The following is a 12,528-nucleotide window of genomic DNA, read 5'->3' on the forward strand; positions in this document are numbered from 1 at the left end:
TAGATATTTTGGGGGGGGGGGATTGGGGTGGATTCTTTCCCTCATCTCACCTGGTAATCCACAGGCCTCCCAGAACTAGGCTCCATCTTGATATCAGGCTTTGATCTGAGAGAGTCAAGGCACACAAATCAGAGCTTTTCCTAATGACTGCTACAGCCTGCAGTTTGCTAATTTACTCAACTAGTACTGTAGTATGGGTTATAAACAGGAATAAGAGTGTTATAAAGGGTGAATGGATCGTTGCAGTAACAGATGTACAATAAGTAAGTACATAAATAAGTACACAGACCTCTTGTTGGAGACATTGGTGGTGACGGCAGTGACGGAGGCCAGGGAGATGCAGTCTGGGTCCAGACCCCCCACCCCTCCCAGACGCATGGCCTTCCTGTTCAGATCCTCCATGTCCAAGATGGCTGGCTCATCTTGGGGGTGCCATCACAATAACCTATGTTACTATATGCCAGGGGAGGCCAACCCTCTTCCTGGAGAGCTACAGGTCTCTCTATCTCTGCTCTAACACACCTGATTCAATTTATCAAAATCTCAATGGGCAGCTGATTAGTAAAAGCCTACCTTTCTTGTGGTCATCCTTGGAGCTCTTGGTCTTGCCGAGCTTCATGGCTGAGAATACCCCCTTCCCCGCTCTGAGGGAGGAAGAGAAGGAGAGAACGTAAAATAAACAAAGGAACTACTGAAATCAGTAGTGAAATCAGGTCAAATATCCTGGAAGACCTACCTCTTTGGGGATAATGACAAAGTCAATTTCCCCAAATTCATGAACTATTCTCATTATGCTGACATTCAGAGGACTTTGTTAACTCTCATGTAGGGACTTTTATATTTATCTGAGGAGGACCTCATTGAACAAGAAATGTATGAGTGCTTCAGTAGTACATTATGAAAAACTACAGTAACTAACTCAAACCTACACCAGGGGTAGGCAACCCTGTTCCTGGGGTGCCACAGTTACTGCAGGATTTTGTTCCAACTAGGCACCACACTTGACCAACTAAGCTAATTGATCAGTTCAGTGATTGCCTAAATTCAACATAAACTACATTACCAAAAGTATGTGGACACCTGTTCATCGAACATCTCATTCCAAAGTCATGGGCATTGAAATGGAGTTGGTCCCCCCTTTCCTGCTATAACGGCCTCCACTCTTCTGAGTAGGCTTTGCTGCAGTGACTTGCTTCCATTAAGCCACAAGAGCATTAGTGAGGTCGGGCACTGATGTTGGGCGATTAGGCCTATCGCGCAGTCGGCGTTCCAATTCATCCCAAAGGTGTTCGATTGGGGCTGAGGTCAGGGCTCTGTGCAGGTCAGTCAAGTTCTTCCACACCGATCTCCACAAACCATTTCTGTATGGACCTCGCTTTGTGCACGGGGTATTGTCATGTTGAAACAGGAAAGGGCCTTCCCCAAACTGTTGCCACAAAATTGGAAGAACAGAATCGTCTAGAATGTTATTGTATGCTGTAGCGTTAAGATTTCCCTTCACTGGAACTAAGGTGCCTAGCATGAACCATGAAAAACAGCCCCAGACCATTATTCCTCCTCCATCAGACTTTACAGTTGGCACTATGCATTGGGGCAGATAGTGTTCTCCTGGCATCCATCAAACCCAGATTCGTCCGCTGGACTGCCAGATGGTGAAGTGTGAGAACGCATTTCCACTGCTCAAGAGTCCAATGGCGGTGAGCTTTACACCACTCCAGCATACGCTTGGCATTACGCATGGTGATCTTAGGCTTGTGTGCGGCTGCTCGGCCATGGAAACCCATTTCATGAAGCTCCCGACGAACATTACTTGTGTTGACGTGGTGACGTTGATTCCAGAGGCAGTTTGGAACTCGGTAGTGAGTTTTGCAACCGAGGACAGGCGATTTTTACYCGTCACATGCTTCAGCGCTTGGCGGCCACGTTCTGTGAGCATGTGTGGCCTACCACGTCTCYGCTGTGCAGTTGTTACTCCTAGTCGTTTCCACTTCACAATAGCACTTACAGTTGACCGGGGCAGCTTTAGCAGGGCAGAAATGTGATGAACTGACTTGTTGGAAAGGTGGCATCCTATGACGGTTCCACGTTGAAAGTCACTGAGCTCCTTAGTAAGGCGATGGCTGTGTGCTCGATTGTATACACCGGCCAGCAATGGGTGTGGCTGAAATATCKGAATCCGCAAATTTGAAGAGGTGCCCACATACTTTTGTATATATAGTGTACCTGGTCTTCCAGGTCAGATCAATCAAAAACATGAAGTGCCTGTGGCACTCCAGGATGAGGGTTGCCTACCCTGCCCTAAATCAACATAACTCATTGCACCATCAGGAGAGAAACATTTAGCAGYGATGAACATCACATGGACAAGACAGTCTCTTCAACCCCCCGACCCCCATCACTATAGAACCCAGCGGTGTCCAATAACGACACACAGTTATTACAGAGGATCACATATCACCACCCTAACAAAGGCCTGGACCGACAAATGAGGGGCCTTAATAATGAACAATTATGAGCGTGACCATCCAATTAGCTGCAGATATAGATACATTTCAGATAGAAGATGAAAGGGAGGTTTTCTGTTTGTCTTCTCAAGCCTTCGAAAGTGGAGCAGTTGATCAGAGTTCAATGTCTGCTTTCCATCTTCCTTTCATTAATTCACTGATATCTATKAAACCCTCTTTCGATAAGAACCATACAAGGAAGGAGATAAGAGTGTTCTTTCAAGAAAATATATCATATTCAACATGACCGGTTTGGGAGGATGAATTGGAAAGGGAAAATCCTTTAGAAATAAGCAATATACAGTAAGACTACAAAAACAATTGTTCACTCAAGGCTGGTTCACCTACCATACTATTATTATTGACATAATCACAACGCAATGGACTTTAGATTGTAACATTTGTAAAACTGTTCCACAAAACCAATAACACCTCAAAACAACACTAGAGTGTGTTGAACACCATCAGGTGTTGAATACAGATGTAGGATCTTAATTTGAGCACGTGAATTATTATGTGGATTATAATTAATGGACCATTTTTGTAGAGGTTGATACATTTTTTGTTAGGGAAAATCTCACATTTTAAAGTGGAAATTACAAACTTTAGAAAGCCTGTATAAACCTTGAATACACTAKAAGTTTGCATTTCCTGCTGTGCAGGAACATTCTCAGCAACAAAAGAGTGATCAAATTAAGATCCTACATCTGTACAGCCTCAGTCAGATTAACAAACATTTAACCTTTTACTACATTGGGCTAAATCAGGCTCCCACAGAGTGATTCTTGGTAGTCTTAAACAAATCTATACACCTCACACACATGGTTATGGGCTTAAAAAAGAAGWCACTTGTAGCATGTCAGATATAGCATTGAAATGTATTCAATTTAGAGTTTGCATCCTAAAATTACACTTTATATACATCACAGACAACAGAAATATAACAAAACTGTTTGACATAGAAACACTGGATTTRTGTCGTTAATATACATATTTAATAATTACAAAATTATGTAAAATATTAATAACATTCCACCCATTAGGCTAAAGAGGGCGCATTTGGTCCTTGGCTGGAGGAAAGGGCTCCGCAGATCATACTAACCAATAAGCAAAAGCAAGTGGTTCATACATACCATACAAAAGATACCAAGGGTCCAAACCCAGCTCAGGATGACAACACTAGCTACCTCCCTGTCTCTCAACAGAATAAGTTTCAGCTGTGCCTCATTCACTCTATTCCATGTTTGGAGTTCCTTCCTTAAACAGGAGCCTAGCTCACAGGTGCACTAGAATCCAAGTAGGTAGGTAAAGAGGAATACAGGTGTGCATGCAGGGAGGCAGAGGYGGGAGAGGCAGGTGAGAGTATGAATCTAAGGCGAAAGTACAGCAGTTSACAAGCTGCTGTGGTGTTGGGGAAGAGGGAGGGGGTGCACTGACGACCAAATAATATGAGTGTAGACAAGCATGGCAAGGGATCCATTGGAGCACATKTACAGTACACTCTGAAACGAAGACACACACAGGCATGCAAGCACACACCAGGGGTTAGAACCGGTTCAGGGAACGGAACTGAAAACTGGAAAAGTACAAAACATTTTTAGAAACAGAATCAGAACCAGGAACAAAAGTGATCTATACAGTTCCGGAACAGAACCTTTATTTTAAAAGGATGGGGACCGGTTAATAACATTATTTTATGTTACGAGCATTTTTTCCCAGTCCCACAAAAAAATGCAACAAAGCGCCTATGCAAAGCCCTCACTCTTTCACTCAGCAACTGCTTCCAGTGTCTGCCTGCCAGCTGAAAATCTTTGCCAGTGTGTGTAGGCTACCTACCCCTCCCAAAACATAAGCGACTAGCCTACTGACGTTACAAGTGTGATTAACAAATTAGGGAGAGATGTATTTATTTTTTTAACTAGAGAAGAACGGATTAACTTTTTCAATGCTAGTTAAGGATACTATAGTTATCATGTTTCACATTGGATTTATTAACTACAAAAAGTTAAGACGTATTTTTCWTTGAATTCTGGTGCCACTCCGCACACACAAGCTTGTTAGCTCTGGTCCAATGCTAAGCCAACTCTCAGAAGTTCAAAGACATTCAAAGTTCCTTCATAGAAGCCGCTCCTCCGTAGGTGTAATTCTGTGGTCCTAATTGAAGTAACGCATGTCATAAAAAGATGGCCAGCGCTTCAAGTCAAGCCTCCTCCTCCATCCTCTCTGGCTCTCTCATCTCACGCCTACACTTGTCTGTCCAATGCATGTAAACTACTAGCCCATTTCAGAGGTTTAAAAAGGTTCGAACCAGTTCATAACTTAATTTTTCTGGTCAAAACAGTCAAACGGACCAAAAAAAAGAATGGTTCTCTTCAGAACGAAACAATTGAAAAAAAAAAAATCCAACACACATACTGTGGTGGTTGTAGAAGTATTTGGCCTCTCACTCTGTCAGAGCAGAACGCTACTGTTGAATGAACTGGGAGGATTAATGAGGAAAGTTTGGAGTCTGTGTCAGAGGACTATAGAGGATCACAGCGTCTTATTACAGTCAGCAGGAACAAAATGGAGGCGATGGAACTCACTCTGTGGTGGAGCAGACAAGCTCCACCACAGAGTGAGCTGTCACCAGGGATGAAAACCCACAGACAAAAGGGCCTAATACATTTCAACACCTCTATAACAAAGAGACACTCTAATAAAGTTACCAACATTATAAAAGAAACACCTACTTCTCTTTTCTTCCTTTTCCAGTCTTCTCTTTTCCTTTACTGTGGCAAGCACATTGTGAATGCAGATCGGGACAAAAAGAGTGGTTAACAAACATCACTATCTTTTGAGAGAAGCCGTGTCTGAGCGAGAGAAAGAGAAGAGAACTGATTGAGAGGCTTTGCCTTTTTGCTGTTGTTTAATCAGTGACTATAGTTTAATAAAAGAGAGTAGAGACAGGGCTGTTTGAGAATGTATGAAAGGTCAGTGAGTAGGCAGAGCAGAGAGATGCTAAATGGAAATTAAAAACTGGCTGAACTTCAGAAAGGGTAAATTTGAGCAAATATGCTGCTGGAGGGGCAATTTCTGCCCTGTTTTTGTCTCTCGATGTGATGGAATTCAAACTCAATGAACAAAAGTCACGTTATCCCTAAAATAAAAAATGTCACACTATGAAGTCTTTATGAGCAATAATACAAGCTATGTGCATTCAGAAAAATGTCACTAAGTACCCAGTATTTTTGCCCTTTTCATTTAAACTGAAATGGAAGAAAAAAGAAGTAAAAATGTATCTTTAATCAAAACACTGCAAATCAAACCAATCAAATCACATCAAACCAATCAAAACCACACAAACTGTATGCTTGAATCAGGTTGTGGAGTAACTCATCAGACCGACATCAACGACTGATCAATCTTGATGTAACCAACCCCCTGCTGATGTAACCAACCCCCTGTTGAAAAGACGTTTAGAAGACTTATTTTCCGGATGTTGAAAAGGCATCTATGTTTCACAAGTTTGAACAGCACAGTACAGCACAGCACAGTACAGTAGAGTACAGTAGAGTAGAGCAATGTACAGTACAGTTTAGTTTAATTCAGTGGAGTACAGTAGGGTACCAAGTACATTATACTGTGCTCTAATGTACTGTACTGTACTGTACTGACCTACATTTTACTTTTCATTACCCTACTGTGCTCTATTGTACTGTACTGAGCTATACTCTACTTTTTCTCTACTTTAKTGTACTGTCTAAACTTATGAGAACTTTTTTTTTTTTCGATGATTGGTTCTGATTTGGTAGGGCCAGACCAAAAATCGACAAAACAAAGATGTCCAAAAGACGCTAGGCGTTAGTCCGTGCTCAGTGGTTATTGACATTTTAGTTTTTACTTATTTGTAGGCGTTTGAGATGGTACGCAACTACAACAGAAATACAGAGGGGCAGCACGCCACCTGACGTAATGCGCAAGAGYCACACACACAGACACACACGAAAGCATTCCTTTTTTTCAATTTACCAAAAATGTTGTTCGCACAAAAGTTTACAGCTTTACTTTTTTCCTTTCATCAAAATATTACATTTTCATCCATTACTGTTGTTTGTTTCATTAAGCATTGGTATGCAAATACTACAAATACTACAATGTCAAAGCAAATGTTACATTCAATGAATTTATTTTTACCTCTTTTTTTTATTATGATGGATATCAAATATATCAAATAAAGGCTTCACTTACAAGTGGACAGAGTGTGCTTGATGGCTGATAACTCCATGTTGGAATAAGTAATGAGGACAAAAAGGGTCCTCATTTCAACCAAATACACTGGTATATCTCCTAATATTAAATATAGTCTTATAAGATATACTGGCGRTGAGAAATACACCCATTAATAAAAAGGTGTGACAACCAACCCCGGTCTCCCCAACTGTTACAATCAGGTTCAGACTCTTGTGGTTGGAGGATCAATAAAACATAATAATAGCAATATTGACTGTATGGAAATGTGGTTTCAGAAATAAGCGAAATATTTCTCAAGTGAATGTACAGTGTATTGTAGTGCTCTACAGTATGTCCCATTAGAGATGTGTACAGTTTGTCTTTGATTAATGTTTGATGTGAGTGTGTGTGTGTGCATGCGTGCGTATGCTTATGTGTGTGCATGTGTGCCGCCACATGCGTGTGTGTGTGTGTGTAATAGGTATGCCACTTCAGCATTAAACCAGTACCTGATAGGATTCAGCTTCTCACTGCAGGAGAGACACACAACTTGCGTAACATACTGCACAGTACACACTCTGATGTACTTCACACATACAGTACGTGTGTTCATATATAATACATACAAGTATTAATAAATCAAGTTACTACAAATCAAGTTATGTGTAAAGATATATGAGTAGAGAATACATCAGTAAACCAGGACAATCCCCAAAAGTCTTTATGATGTACCTGGCAGCTACAGCCTGGTATCTATCACCTCGTATGGTCTTGGGTTCAAACCCTCTGCATCAGAATGAAAATGAATCATTAATTTTAGTTGATCAATACATCAGCGAATGAGAGTCAGAGTTACAAGAGATGGATAGGAAGTGGGGGGGGGGGGGGGGGCAGGAGGGAGGAGTGAAAAAAGAGAGAGGCTCGGAGAAGAGAAAGAAGAGAGGAGGAAATGGTCGGTATAAAATCAAAAACTTGCAAAATTGAATATAAATAAATAAAAGAGGAGAAAAAAAGAATTGAGCTGCAGGTAATTAATAATGTACTCACCACAAAAGCTCTGTTCTGCTCTGGGGGCTCCTGCTGAATAGTTCCTCTCTCTCTCTCTCTCTCACTCATCACCTCTCGCCCCACACACACACACACACACACACACACACACACACACACGACACCACACACACACACACACACACACACACACACACACACACACACACACACACACACACACAGTATTCTCTCAGGAGTGTCTCGTGATCAGATGGTCAGACAACGATCAGGTGAACCAGACAACCAGAGTGGTGGTTCAATGTTCCAGAGCGGACTGTTCCGGTCTAAAAAAAAAGATTTCCCATTCCACTGCTTTCTCATGAAGTTCTCTCCTATTATTAACATTAATATCCACAGAAATGGTGTTCTAAATCTCTATTTCAATTACAATGATGACGCAAGCATTGCCCTCCGACTTCTATAAAAATGTAGCCTTTTGAAATATGACGGTCAATATCTCAAGAGCTTAGCTGTTCTGTCTGGTTAGGCATTGTTTTTTATGAAACAAGGCTGCAGGTGTTATTGCATATGGCCTCTTAGCTACTGCTTATATTTGTTCCCTCTGTGTAATTGCAAAAAGCTTGTATTCTGGGCTGCTGGTGTGGTATTCGTTCCTCTGTGTATTTGTTATAAGGTTGCATTCTGGGCTGGTGTGGTATTTATTTCTTCATTAGTGTAAAAGGCTTTATCAATATTTAACATCAGAGAACAATCCTTTGAGTCTATGTAGCCTATACTGGATGAAAACAGGACAGAAAGAAAAACAGCCTTCCAAATACAGAACAAGCGATGACAGAAAGAGAAAGGAAGGAAGGAAGGAAGGAAGAAGAGAGATGCGTGTAGAGGAGGTAAATATATCAGGCTGGTCACAAGAAAAAGCGGTTGACTTCGGATGTTTCAAAAGGTCCCGAGGACGTTTTCCTCAGTGCTCACAAAAAAACAGTGGCACAGCACGGGACTCAAACTCACGAGGTTCAGAGCCTTCCCCCGAACCATGGCCTTAAAACCACTTGGAATGAATACCTAAACTTAACCCTTTGAGTTGTTTCTGTTTTAACCCTGTAACCACGTGGAAGTAACGGGTCAAGAATCGGCGTTCATCCAAATACGGCAAATGCTGAAGTCAAACTATGAGATCAGGTTGCAAAATATAGCAGTTGACTGAGGAAGGAGGGACGAGAGGCTGAATAGTAGTAGTGGTTAACTTTCACTAGGTTTTCTCTGAATCCCCCTTAAAAATGTTTTTCTGCTCATGCCCGAAATAGTGTGTTGCATTTTTAAGTCTGGTATTGCATCAGGCTTCAGGCTGCTTTCTGCCTGTTGTTTCAAACACAACTCCCTCTCCAGAGCTAGGTAACATGCCTTGGATAAACCAATCAAAGCTAACCCACAGAAAAGGATCTTTATCAAAAAAATAATGATCCTTAATGATATGTGAACTCTTTAGGATGACTCGTTTTCACAATATCATCTCTCAACCTTGGATCATAATCCAAAAAGGCCGATTAGACAGTATACTGTAGATTCTTCTCTTATGTCTTATTTCTCCTGTATTTTTCTTTTTATTTCTTTTTTATGTTGTTGATATTGAATACTGTCCTGTTGGGTAGGGCTTGCACGTTAAGTATTTCACTGTACTTGTGCATGTGACAAGTCAAACTTGAACGTGAACTTATGATTTGACATTATGCGTGATGACATTTCACCATAATGAAACAGTAGGTAATTCCATACCGGCCATACATATAAACCAATGTCACAACTGAAGGTGCTTTCTATTTCATGTATAATAATCAGGATCATATTAGGATTATGCTGAGGGCTAAATGTCGACGGTGAGAGGTAGTGGAATCTGGTGTGTGTGATATTCATTACAGTTTTTTACAATCGCTAGGACCCATTTATCAATACTTACGTCACTTTTTCCAAACTCTTCACACAGTTCTCCTAAACAACTTTCAGCTTGGCACAGCAGTTAATTTCACATCCAAAATGCACTAAAACTACCAAAACCCTTTATACATGTCTCAAATCAACTCATTCTTCCATAACACTAGCAAAYGTTGTCACCCAACAGGCAAACAATGACCTAAACAACACTAACAACAGGTAGCATTACACCATGTTTTCTTCTTCTTTGTAAAATGTCTTGACAAAACAAGAATGACATCTCTCTACTGTTTAGAATTTACTGCAGTATATGTTACAGGAATGAATCAGACATGAAGCAAAATGCTTCAATATGTTTTATATCATTTAATGACTCCAACCTAAGTGAATGTAAACTTCAGACTTCAACTGTACTTCAGTTAAAGTCTCTCATTATAGAATTTATATGGGAATTATCAGTCAAGATGAAATAGGGGTCAGATTTAAGCATGGCACAGGTGTTGCTATAAGGATTTATCCCAGGAGGCTGTTCTTGGGATCATCGTGGTGATCTCCTCTCAGACCGGTGGCTTTAGACAGGAAGTCAGAGAGGGTCACTTAACACGCTCAGTCAGTCAACATAGGGGGGCAACACAGTGGCACATAACACACAGGCAATACACCACATAAAACACAGTACTCAGACACACTGAAGACCTCGAGGGAAAACGAGGAGATAAAACACCAAGGAAGAGTTGGTTGGAGATATTTGCTGTCGCATCAGGACACAGAAAATGCACAACATGCACACGTATTTCAGCACTGCAATAACATGAATCTAAAGTTACCTCTACAACTACAGCATTCTACAACTGAAGCTCTTCTCTGAGTACTTCTGTAACGGCTGTACTCCTCCTCATCTGACGAGGAGTAAGAAATGTCGGACCAATGCGCAGCGTGGTATGTGTCCATAATATATTTTAATAATACAAACGAACACAGAAACAAAAACAGATACATGAAATACAAACCGAAACAGTTCCGTGTGGGACAAACACTGACACGGAAAAAAACCACCCAAGAAACCCAGGTGAAAAAAGGCTACCTAAGTATGATTCTCAATCAGAGACAACTAACGACACCTGCCTCTGATTGAGAATCATACCAGGCCAAATGAAAAAACCAACATAGAAAAACGAACATAGATAACCCACCCAACTCACGCTCTGACCACACTAAAACAAAGAAATAACAAAAGAACTAGGGTCAGAACGTGACAACTTCAAACAAGCCACAGCTTCAAACAAAAAAACACATTGCTAAATTAGGAATCAACGACTCCAGAACATTCTACCAGTGCTAAGTTCATACTGACCTCATATGAATAAAGACCCTCTACATGAAATACTTTTTTTATTTGTTAGTGCTGCTGTGAGCTCATACAGCCCCATAAAGACCTTCTACATAAAATACTTAATGTAGTAAAGATGGCAAAAGATGGCGCCGATAGAGAAGGCCGTCATCTTACGAGTTCCAACCCGACTTTGACATTTAGTGACTTTTTTTTGTGTTTATCTGTACAGTTTTTGTATCTGTACCGCCAATCACTTTTGGACATCAGATTGACAGTTGCTAACCTGACTTTACATTTCTAATTCTGACTTTAAAACCGACTTCAACTCCGACTCAGCTGTTCGCTTGTTCACACCGGACATAATTCCTTTGTTTCATGGGCTACCTAAACACTGCAGACGTAGACGTGGAAGATGGGCTGGCATCCGGGTGAGACTGAGAAGAAGAAAATCGATCAGCACTCCCCTCTGTTTTATTGGCAAATATCCAGTCACTCAAGAATAAGATGGATGAGATTGGTTTGAGATCTCCTATCAGAGAGACTTGAAAAGCTGCAATATTATAAACCTTGTAGACACTTGGCTGGTTGAATCTATGCACATAGAACTGGTTTCAAGTCCAAAGGGGGAGGGGTGCGCCTCTTCATAAACATCAACTGTTGTGCTGCTTCCAATGTGAAGGGTATCTCGAGCTTTCGCTTAGCTGTTATAAAATACGTCATGGTGAGCTGCAGACCTTTTTATCTACCAAGAGAGTTCTCATCCGTAATTATCACGGCTGTCTACATCCTTCCACAAGCCAACACCWCTTTTGCACTCAGTGAACTGTACGGGGCCCTAAACAAACAAGAAACCATACACTCAGAGGCAGCGTTTCTGGTGGGAGGAGACTTTAGCATAGGGAGACTTAAAATCATTCGACCTCACTTCTATGACACGTCTCCTGCTCCACTAGGGGCACTAAAACTCTAGACCACCTTCCTTCAACCCACAGAAACGCATACAAGGCCCCCCCTCACCCTATTTTTGGTAAATCAGACCATGACTGTATCCTCCTGCTTCCTGTTTACAAACTCAGCTCAAACAGGAAGTACCAGTCACTCGCTCAACACGGAAGTGGTCCAATGAAGCAGATGTGAGGCTACAAAACTGTTTTGCTTGTACAGACTGGGACATGTTCCCGGGATTCATCCAATAGCATTGAGGAGTTTACCACATTAATCACGAGGTTCATCAATAAGTGAAAAGTGACTATACGGACATATCTGTGCTGGGCTAAAGGCTAGAGCTTCCGCTAACAAGGAACTGGACACGGACAAGGATGCATACAAGAAAGTCCACTATGTCCTCCAACAAGATATCAAACATGCAAAGGAAATATAGGGGGAAGGTGGATTCCTAATACACCAGCTTCGACGTGTGTCAGATGTGGAAGGGCTTGCAGACGATAACGGATTACAAAGGGAAACACAGCTGTGAGATGCCCAGTGACGCAGAACTCCCAAACGAACTAAATCCTTTTTATGCTTGTGTCGAGGAAA

At 41.4% G+C, this 12,528-nt stretch overlaps 1 protein-coding gene across 1 annotated transcript in view; it reads right to left on the reverse strand.

Moving 5' to 3' along the window:
- LOC111954555 (otoferlin) overlaps window positions 1–12,528 on the reverse strand; it is a 137,002-nt gene that overhangs the window by 31,687 nt on the left and 92,787 nt on the right. Inside the window, exons 6-8 of the mRNA XM_023974372.3 lie at window positions 574–644; window positions 290–422; window positions 51–105 (exon numbers count right to left, since the gene is read on the reverse strand). Of these exons, the coding sequence (XP_023830140.2) occupies window positions 51–105; window positions 290–422; window positions 574–644 (259 nt within the window). The remainder of the gene's footprint in view (window positions 1–50; window positions 106–289; window positions 423–573; window positions 645–12,528) is intronic.

Source organism: Salvelinus sp. IW2-2015, linkage group LG28 (genome assembly GCF_002910315.2).
Source record: "Salvelinus sp. IW2-2015 linkage group LG28, ASM291031v2, whole genome shotgun sequence".
In the NCBI taxonomy this organism is placed as follows: Eukaryota; Metazoa; Chordata; class Actinopteri; order Salmoniformes; family Salmonidae; genus Salvelinus; species Salvelinus sp. IW2-2015.